The 10,938-nt window shown below is 34.0% G+C and overlaps 1 protein-coding gene and 1 pseudogene across 1 annotated transcript; both read left to right on the forward strand.

Moving 5' to 3' along the window:
* Positions 1 to 1,385: 1,385 nt before the first annotated feature.
* LOC118057918 (alpha-galactosidase 2-like) lies at positions 1,386 to 4,437 on the forward strand (annotated as a pseudogene).
* A 1,255-nt stretch (positions 4,438 to 5,692) lies between these two features.
* On the forward strand, positions 5,693 to 8,224 carry LOC118057895 (rust resistance kinase Lr10). The gene is made up of 3 exons (XM_035070626.2): positions 5,693 to 6,516; positions 6,656 to 6,712; positions 6,805 to 8,224. Exons 1-3 carry the CDS (start codon positions 5,844 to 5,846, stop codon positions 7,917 to 7,919), a joined length of 1,845 nt encoding a protein of 614 aa, XP_034926517.1. The 5' UTR covers positions 5,693 to 5,843; the 3' UTR covers positions 7,920 to 8,224.
* The last annotated feature ends 2,714 nt before the right edge of the window (positions 8,225 to 10,938 follow it).

Genomic DNA, 10,938 nt, shown 5'->3' on the forward strand with positions numbered 1-10,938 from the left:
ATAAGCTACTGATCACGAGGAGGGATTCAGTACTGACAATGCAGTGATCCTTGAATTGTCGCAGCAACTACTACCCAGGGATCTTCGCAGGGATCATCAGACTGGTACCATCTTGGTGGTGTATTTTCCGGCTGACTCTTTAGGGGTTGGAGTGCTGCCGCTGCAACACCACACAAAACCGTTGTTAAAATCATAAACTAGTGGCTGTTGGTGCGATAATATGCAGTAGAAAATGAGATAGCCCTAATACAGAACATCACTCCTGGCTAGCTGCATCTTCTGAAAACTACCAGAAAAATATCGATGGCAATCATTTTTAATAACAATATCAAAGAAATTAAATGAAGTTCAAAGAAGAAGAAGATGGAGGAAGGAAAGCTGTTCAATTACCACCACCAGGGTCTGTGACACAGAAAATGAGATAAATTCATGCAGAAAGAACAATATCATTATTGAATAAGCTGCCAAATTGGTGCCAAGCTGCTTCCACTACGTACAAAAACAACTCTAGTAGTTTTCTAAAATTGGAACCAGCCTGGCCTCATCTCAATCCAAGGAACAATGAATGGAAGTACTTGTTCCCACAAACATACTAACTAGAATATGAACAATAAAGATATTGTCATCATCGATCATCGATCATCTCTTCTCCATGTCTCTTTTAATCATTATCAGTGTAAAACAAATTTAACATGGTCATAGGTTTTGCAGTTTCCTCCGCCATTCCAACGACTTTGATAATTATCCAGCTGTAGCATCGTTTGAACAGCTCAGTGGCAACGGGGTTTTTCTTTTACTGGGTATTTTCTTTGAATGACCATTTTTCTTATAGTTTTCCATTAATGGTGTCCATTCTAACAGTCATGCACTGATTTTATGGAAACGCAAATGCTTCAAACCATAGACTTAGTTCACTAGCATCAAAGACCCCTTAAAAACCATAAACATTAGGTTTTTTAGTGCAAACGATGTCTAAACATAACCCTTCCTTTCAATTCATTTCCCTACTGTACTTCCACATCGTTCTTGTAGAAAGAAACCATGACGAAATGGCATAAATGGTTACGGCCGTCAGTCTCAATTACTCTGTTTTCTCTGCTAATCTTTCTATCCATAAGTGGAGTGTTGAAGTCATCAACTACTCTCTTCGACTAAAAACCAATCCAGCCAGCTGTGGTGAATCTGACTTTGTAGACTTTCTTGCCAGAACAACAGGACTATATCAGACCAAAGGCAAAAAATAAAAAGAAAAGATAATATTAGGCTAAGTTTGCTATGATAGAATCCTGTTTTTTAATGTTAATAGCCACAGTTAAATTACCTTGATTTAGATGCTAGCATATCTTATGTGTTTGGTTTGATATGACGCATAAAGAATTCCTGTGATGAGGATCTTTACAATGTTTGCCTTGGCTGATTTCTTAATAGAGTTGAAAACAATCTTCCAGAAGACAAAGCCAACAATCATGGTTCCAAAGGAGTTAAAATAAAATGTTTTTTTTAACCTTGAAAGTATTTAAAAAACCAGATATGAGCTTTTAAAAGATTTTGGGTTTAGGGTTAATTTTGGATTTTGTGCCGTTTTTTATATTTTTGAAGGCCATAGATTAATTTAATAAGGTAAAAAATAAGTTGAAAATGGATTTGTTTGTAAAAAGATTTGGACCCCATTTTCCCATTCATCATAGTGGCTAGATTCTAGGCAATGTGTCTTTTTTTTCTAAATAATCAAGACAGATGACATAATTATTAACTTTTTAAAAAATACTAAAGGCTTGTGTGCTTGGATTTGACCAGCAAGCCCACGCGCAAGCTGTTGCTTCATCGGTCAAGCTTAGAAACGGTTGATCTAATTTTTTTTTAAAATTAATTTTTTTAATTAATACCTTAATTTTTGTTTATGTTTCAATTAACACCCCTGTGATTGTTTTGCTTATTTAGTCTTTTTAGATTGTGATTATTTTTTAATGATATTGGATGTGTTTATTTTTAAAGAAATTGGTGTGATTCCCTATGGTTTTTTCAAAATTTTATATAGATTAATTTTTTTAAAAAAATATTAATTTTTTTATAATATTTTTAATATATACAGCCTTGCATATTATTTTATTTTATTTTATTGTATTCAATAAATTTTATTGTATTTCAATGTCTATTATAAATTTATTTTGATTAATAAATTCATTAAATACAACCAGTAATTTACTTGCAATATTAAAAATCTTCATTTTTAATGAATAATTTGGTTATTGATGTGTCCCCAGCAAAGGGCTAAAGATCGGAATTTATGGCGATGCTGGGTACTTGTGATATCTTTTTCCTTCTTTCACATTTTCTGAAGTTTGGTCAAGAAATCACGGCTGTGCACTGTGCAGCAATGCCATACTTTGTGTTGACCTGATACTTCTGCTAAAACAAGCAGATCAAATATTGATCGGTCCAATCGGCTACAATGGAAAATATTATTTGACCTACTGAATCAGTTCATCTAGTTTACTGCTTGATGTAAAACCAGTGTTTCTCTAAAGACCTATATATACAGATCTGCCCCAAGTCACTAGGATATCTTAACTTTCTTCCATTAGGAAAGATAGGAGCTGCCCCAAGTTTGAAGCTGTATCCTCACATTTAAGACTTCGAATCATGAGAGGATGACAGAACACAGCGATAAATGCTGTGGAATTAATGATTAGAAAAGTGGTTAGCCTATGATGTTTATAGCGCGCTAAATAAATGTTTATTTTTGCAGGACCCTGACTTGTGCCAAGACAATGCCAGGATCACTTGGTTACGAGGAACAGGATGCGAAAACCCTTGCTTCATGGGTAATTTTGTTTTTCCTTCAGTCGTTTTCTTCTTCACGATACAAAACCTTTTCCTTGAGGAAACTTAAAAGACTTTGGCTTCTGCCTAGTGCGTGTCCGTTAAACCTCATAAATATATCGCCATGACTGTATGTTTTTGTGTGGCTATTTTCTCAAGGGAATTGATTATCTGAAATATGATAATTGTCATAATAATGGGGTGAGCCCGCAAGAAAGGTACGTGGTACAAGTTCTGAAATCTGATGGAAAAAATGATCTTTCAAAATTAAAATAAGTGGTCTCTACCTATTCACTTCTTGATGACAGGTATTCAAAGATGAGCAAGGCACTATTAAGCACAGGCCGACCTATCGGTGTTCATTTCCCTGACCCTGAGAAATCTCCATACTTGCACTTTTAACAACGGAACCATAATACATTGGTATGCAGGGGTCAGGACAATCCAGCAACCTGGGCAGCTGGTAGTGGAAATAGCTGGAGGACTACTGGAGACATCAAAGATACGTGGGATAGGCAAGGAGAGTATCTTATCTATGAGATCCAAAGTGGAAATGAGCATTCACAATATCCCAGCGAGGGAGATAGATTTGGTGAATTTTAGGTAGAAATTATAAAATGGCCACTCTTCAAACATTTGGTTTTCTTATTTGTGACTGAGTTTTAGACCCAGACATGCTTGAGGTGGGCAGTGGGGGCATGTCAACCGAAGAATACCGCTCTCACTTTAGTATTTGGGCTTTGATGAAGGTATTGGAAAAGAAAAGAAAAATGATTGTTAGTGTCATTGTTTCTGTAGCCGAGCAGTTAATGGATTCTTAATGGTGAATTAGGCCCCCCTTCTTCTTGGGTGCGATATCCGCTCCATGGACAGCGACACGTTTGAGTTGCTAAGAAATAAAGAGGTTATTGCAGTTAATCATGGTAGGTTTTGGTTGTTTCTCTATTCAAATCCATTCCATTTATTAATCAAGCGTATGAGCTTTCGCTTCACTGCTATTCTTCCACTGACAGATAAGCTTGGACTCCAAGGAAAGAAAGTAAAGAAAACTGGAGATTTGGAGGTAGTGCTTTATGATTCATACACTGCGATTTTCATATATTATTTTTAAAAACTATATTTTATAGCTTTTCAAAAGTAATAACCTTTTCAAATGGACCCTTGGTATCCCTTTAATAATTAACCCCCTGAAAGGAAAGAAAACAAGCTTAGAGCTTACAAGAATAAAATTTAACGCCCTGCTAATCACCCCCAGTATCATCTTAAATACCCCTAATACATTACGGGGATGTCTGTACAGGTATGGGCTGGTCCTTTAAGTGGGAAGAGGATAGCAGCGGTCTTGTGGAACAGAGGATCATCAAGGGCTTCTATAACTGCAGATTTCAAGGAAATTGGACTCAAATCATCAGCAGTAGTCAATGCTCGAGACCTCTGGGCGGTCTGACTCTAAGAATCCCTTTCTCACATTTTCATTGATTTTTGTTCGCAAAAAGAAAACTAATACCAGTGAACTTCAATTTGCAGCATTCAACAATGACTTCAGTCCGACATCAACTTACAGTAACTGTTGAATCCCACGCGTGCAAAATGTTCGTCCTCACACCACAGTAGCAATCATGTTACACATAAATGGAATGTATTGCTTCATATATATATATATATATATATATATATATATGAAATAAAAGTGCAAAGAACTGTGAAATAGAATGATCCAAGTGAAGGACGTGATTGAATATACATGGAATCAAACTGTTGGTTTTATAAATAAACTTGATATGAGGAAACAGAAGAGGGTAGAGAAAAAGTTCGAGGTGATTGAAACAATTACAGTACCCAGTTGCAAGGGTCTAATCAGTACAGAAAGGTTGGAGTGGGCTTGGTCTATTTACAAATGAAACAAAGTTTGAGTTCTTGATCGAGGGGTGATAGTTACCCAGTGGAAAGAAGGCTGCGTCCATCGTGATTAGACGAAGGAAAGATAAATGCACTCACTTCTACCCTACAATCCATTGCAGTACGGATAAATACTAATAGAACAGAAGAGGGAAATCCAGTTTCCTCTCTATAGTCTCTGATTACTCGGTGTGGCCCTGTTTTCTAAAAAAAAATTAATTTTTAAAATCATTTTTTTTATTATTTAATTGTTTTGATATACTGAGGTAACTATTAAAATTTTAAAAATATTATTTTTAATATATTTTCAAATAAAAAATAACTTTATAAAACAATTGAGAGATCAATGTAAAACACTATCTATATCCATAGTCCACTTGCCCAACATAAAGCTAGGCAGTAGAAAAGTAGAAACCAGCACGAAATGCTCCAAGCATCTTAATTTCCTTTTCTTTTGATTCATTGATCCACGAATCTAATAATCTGTAAAGAATCCGAATTGGGTTCTAGCTGATAATTCAAAAGAAAAGGAATAAAATAACCAATGTCTCACCTTTTTTTTACTACAGTTCTCTTGTTCCTATTTTATGGTCTGTTGCTTATTCTTTGCAATTACAGATATGGCAATAAAGTTCTCGTATGAATAATAAAAGTATTCTCAATCACTTGGTTTATGAATTAACCATGATTAGTGCTGGTTAAACCAACATATCATTACCTTAATATTTTTTAAAAAATTATTAATAAACATTCTAATATTTTAAAAATATTTTATTTAGTGTACATAAGGGTTTTTTATTTTTTAATGTTTTTATATTTTTTTAAATTAAAAAAATAATTATTTTATGTACAGTGCATGTCAATAATCTAATTTTAACTCTGTTGGATTACGTGAAGTAAAATTCACTTTCGACGTGCTGATCATTGCGTATCATTTAGCCATTGACTATTGAATTGAATCGATGACCCCTTGATAAACGTAACCAGTCAAATTCCTTGCTGATTTCTCAAAACAAAAACAAAAACAAAAAATTGCTGCTAAAGTGCTATCATATCCTAGCCCCGTCCTCTCTCTCAATTTATTATCAAGATCTACGTCATTTCCCGTAGATAAAGAAACCATGATCAGAAGGCAAGAATCACCGGTACCCTCAACTACCCTGTTTTCTGTGCTAATCTTTATACTCTCAACTGAAGTTAAAGCAAGATTCATCCCACATGTTTGCTCCCGTTCTTCATGTGGAGACATCGAAATCATCGACTACCCCTTTCGCCTAAAGACTGATCCACCTGGCTGTGGTGAAACAGTTTTTCAACTTTCTTGCGAGAACAACAAGACCATATTAGAATTCCACTCAGGGAAGTATTATGTTAAGAAAATTTCCTACGACGATAATAGACTCCGCGTTGTTGATTTTAACTTAGCTAGTGGTAGCTGCAGCCTTCCTTACAAATCAGTTTCGGTTGATGAGGTTATAGATGATCATCACTATAGATTAGTCTCTACCACTTATACAAGTTTTATCAAGTGTTCAACTAATTTGAGTGATCAAGCTTATAGACTACTTCCTTGTTTGAGTGGAAACGGGTCTAGTTTTTATGTTAGTTATGATAACTACATAATTTCTAATCTCCAAGGACCTTGCTCGTTCATTTCAAGAGTTCCTACAGTTTATCAGACTGTCCTGTTTCCTTCCTTTGACAGTATCTTGCAACTGATGCAAACAGGGTTTGATCTTGAATGGTCTATTGAGTGCTGGGATTCATCATTTAGCTATGATTGTTACAAATCAGGTCAGTCAAATCCTAACAATCTTCTTTTCTTTCTTTATCTTCTTTAATTATCATTATTTTGTTTTGAAGATTCGTGCTGATCATTTATTCAATGATGTTGGAGAATGCTTAACTTTTCATTGCTTATGTGCCTGTGCAGGTAATTATCTTCCCCCTTGGTTTGCAGGTTTCTCGATGACTTGGAACGTTTTGTCAGGTATATCTTTCTCATTGGAACTCCTAATACTCTATGAGCTTATTGTTGTATTAGTTCTCTCAAAATTTTAAAAAAATTCAATTTGATTCCAGCAATATATCTGGTTGGAAGATTCATCCTCGCTCCGATAGGTATATTTGGATTCCTTATCCACAAGTATATGAAAACAAAGAAGGCGATTGACAACGAGCAGAGATTTCTGCGCCGTCAGCAACACTCGATGCCAAGGAGGTACTCTTACTCTGACATTATTGCAATTACAAACAACTTCGAAAATAAATTAGGCCAAGGTGGATTTGGGACTGTATATAAAGGACAACTTCGTGACGGGTTTTCAGTTGCTGTTAAAATGCTTGACAATCCCAAATGCAACGATGAAGACTTCATTAATGAAGTCTCCATAATTGGTAGAATTCATCAAGTCAATATAGTATGGCTGATGGGATTTTGTTCTGAGGGGTGTCACCGAGCTCTTGTCTTTGAATACATGGCTAATGGATCTCTTGATAAGCTTTTATTTTCAAGAGAAGCAGAACGTCATCTAGTTAGCTGGGAGAAACTCCTTCAAATAGCCTTAGGGACAGCTAGAGGGATTGAGTATCTTCATGGGGGATGCAATGTATGTATTCTTCATTCAGATATTAAGCCTCAGAATGTCCTGCTAGATAATAATTTCATCCCAAAAGTTTCAGATTTTGGCCTCTCAAAATTTTATCCCAAGGAAAAGGATTTTGTGTCCATTAGTACTACCGGAGGAACTATAGGGTACATCGCTCCTGAAATGATTTCGAGGAACCTTGGAGCTGTTTCTTGCAAATCAGATGTTTATAGTTTTGGGATGTTATTATTGGAAATGGCTGGAAGAAGAAGGAACTCTAGTTCAAAGGGAAATTGTTCAAGTGAAGTATATTTCCTGTCATGGGTTTATGACCATCCGATTGAGAGGGCAGATTTACAGCTTGAAAATGATTCTGAAATTGAGGCTGCTATACCAAGAAAGCTGTGTCTGGTTGGGTTGTGGTGCATCCAAAAGGCAGCATCAGATCGTCCATCAATGACCAAAGTTGTGGAAATGCTTGAAGCCAATGTCGATGATCTGCAATTACCTCCCAATGCCTTATCATTTCCTCAATCTATTCCCCAAGAACCTCAATCAGATTCTTCTACAGAATTGCTAATATCTGACACAGTGGAACAAAGCTTGTAGAATGACATTGATTACAAGAAAAATAAAATTACACGAAGAAAAGAAAGAGATTGACAGAAGTTCTGACGTCGAAACGGTATGCAGTGAAAATAGCTCAGATTATGTCTTAGACTGTTTCTTTGTATAGCTACAGTAGTTACATGTCACAGACTCTCTGCCCAGTGCTCAATATGTAAACACCGAGCTTTAGTGAGGTAGAGTAGAGTTCAGGAAATTGCTTTATGATCGTAGAAAACAGATGCATATGTTAAGGCTTGATTCTGAAAAACAAAAAAACAGGCTAGTATTCGGATTAACCATGCTCATCCTGCTGCCAGTACCCTATGTTTGTTTCGGTACTCTCTAGATTTTCTGCCAACCATTCGTAAGATTGCTTTGTGCTTTATAGCTTTTCTACCAGGCAAACTTCATCGCCATGTGTTTCCCTGATTTATCAAGCCTATCAACAATTGCGTGTTAAGCTGAAAGCTTAAATGTCAATGAAATGGATCGCCTAGACAGCTGATTGTGATTGAATAATAATAATCGACGTCTCTGTCTTGCTGGCTTTAGTTTCAAGACCTGGTCTTTTCATATTTATTATGCCATTCAACCTCAACGCACATTTTTTCTTAAAACAGTTTCCCAAGTAAACGAGCTTGAAAAAAAAACTATCTTTTTTTCTTTTTTGGCTTCTTTTATCTGGATTTTAACGAAGTTTGCAATCTTAGCCATTCAGCTAGCTACACATTACATGCTCTGCAGAAAGAAACAATATAATAGCATCTGTTCTTCATCTTCCCTTGATCGCTTATACTCCGTAATTTGTCTTTAGTTTTTGATGAAGAGAGGTGATTTGAAGTCCCCCCCTTTTTTTTACAGTGAAGATGACAATTTGGCGTCTTTCATCTTATTTGTCTGCATATTTGAAAGTATTTGAGCGCTCGCCCACGCTGTAGTCCTCCTTTTCCCCAGTCTGCATTACTCAGATATCTGACTTTGAGTGGTAATGAGTCCAGCGTCCAGGACATGTTGATGTTAATGATATCTATATAACATTTTTAAATTGTGGGTCTTTAAGAAGTTCTAAAATCATTCTAATAGTTTTTTTTTTTTTCTAATGAAAATATTTTTTGTTCAACCATATAAAATTTTAAATACTATTTTAAAAGGTATATTTTTAATCAAAATATACGTTTTTTTTTAAACACCCCTTTTAGGGTTTTCTCAACAAACACGTATTTACTTTTTAGTAAGAAAATAATAATTTTATTTACACATTTTAACAAGGTCCATAAGAAACATATTTTCAACCAAAATAAGTGTTTTTTTAAACAAAATCTTTTAAATTTTTAATAAATTAAAATAAATTTTTGTATTTATCTTTTAAATAAGACAAATAATTCCATTAATAATTTCAATAAATTGAATATATTTTCCTATAATTTCTCCATAAATATACATTTTCAACCAAAATAAGTTTTTTTTTAATTAAAAGCAATCATTTCAAGGTTTTCTCAACAAGTAAATGTTTAATTTTAATAAATAAAAGTTATTTTCATTTATACTTTTTAATAAAATACATCATTCTGTTAATGGTCTTAATTCATTTAGTACAAACTTCTATAGCTTCTCCACAAAAAAATATCTTGTCATCCAAAATATGTGTATTTTTAAACGACCTTTGTAAAGTTTTCACAATAAATATGTGTTTAATTTTTAATAATATGAATTATTTTAACATAAAGCATGTCATGATTTTTTTATAACTTCTCCATAAATCTATATAATTTTTTTTGAATATGAACACTGACATGAATAATTATTACAAATAATCTTATTAAAAGATATAAAAGCAATTTGATGGAATATTATTTAACATACTTACACATAAAATCAAGTATTTTAACATGAATGGGTGGATGGGTTTTTGATTAATTAATCTTGTTATAAATTTGAAAATAGAAAAAAGGATATTTAATTCATTCAAGGAAGAAAAAGTTAATAGAGTTGTGACAATAGAGGGAGAAGCCGTGCCAATAGCCACTACGTAGACTCACATGAGAACAAGCTTGGGCTTTGCCTCCAAGTTTTACTGGGCTTACTTCATCCAATCTTCCAAGCCCAATTAGCAAGTCTAAAAAAACCCATCAAGCTGTGTAACTAATTGTCTGGTTGGATGGTTAGCTCTCATCTCTCCAAAAGTCTTGGAACAAGAAAAATGGACTCCACTATTTACCATTGCTGATGAGTAAAATTAAAGTTCAAAAAAATTTGAGCCATTAGTATTAGATTTTTTTTATATATATATTTAAAAATAAAAGATATTTTTGAATTAATTTATTCGTTAAATAACACTATATATATATATATATATATATATATATATATATAATGTGTATCCTTAAAATTTGAAAATTCAATATTCTCAACTCGTTTATTATTAATGTCTTGTTTTATTTTTCTTACAAGCAAATTATATCATGCCTAGAGATCTAATAGCAAAGCTTCCACCAATAGGGAAAGAAAACACAAGTTCCTTCAGATTTCCTTGTCTGGATCGTGAAATGGACCTTGGAAATTACCTTTCTGCAGCAATTATTGCTTACAAAATCAACAATAATTAATTCTAAAATCTTTTAAGCACTAAAGATAAAATTGTTCCATGCTTAAACTACTAATCCTTAATCTCATCAATTAATTATTGAGCTCCAAATGTGTGCTTGCTTTGACTTGATCATTTGGATATCACGAAGTAATGACAAAACATCTCAGCAAGGGATATAGTGGAACCAAGAAATGATTCTGATGCGCCTTTACTGAAGAAAAAGATACAGATCATACAGTAGGACTTCTTTTTATATGATCACTCGAAAAGATAAAATTTCCCCTTTTTGGATTCATTATTGCTTTGGCAAGGCTTTTCTTTTCTTTAAAGGAGGAAATTCAGGCGTACTCAAGAGCACGTATCTTCAAACATATTTCTGCTTTTATGTCAGTGCTTTTTGATAAATTAAATGGTGAAGACAACATCATGACA

The sequence above is a fragment of the Populus alba genome, chromosome 10 (genome assembly GCF_005239225.2).
Source record: "Populus alba chromosome 10, ASM523922v2, whole genome shotgun sequence".
NCBI classification, from domain to species: domain Eukaryota; kingdom Viridiplantae; phylum Streptophyta; class Magnoliopsida; order Malpighiales; family Salicaceae; genus Populus; species Populus alba.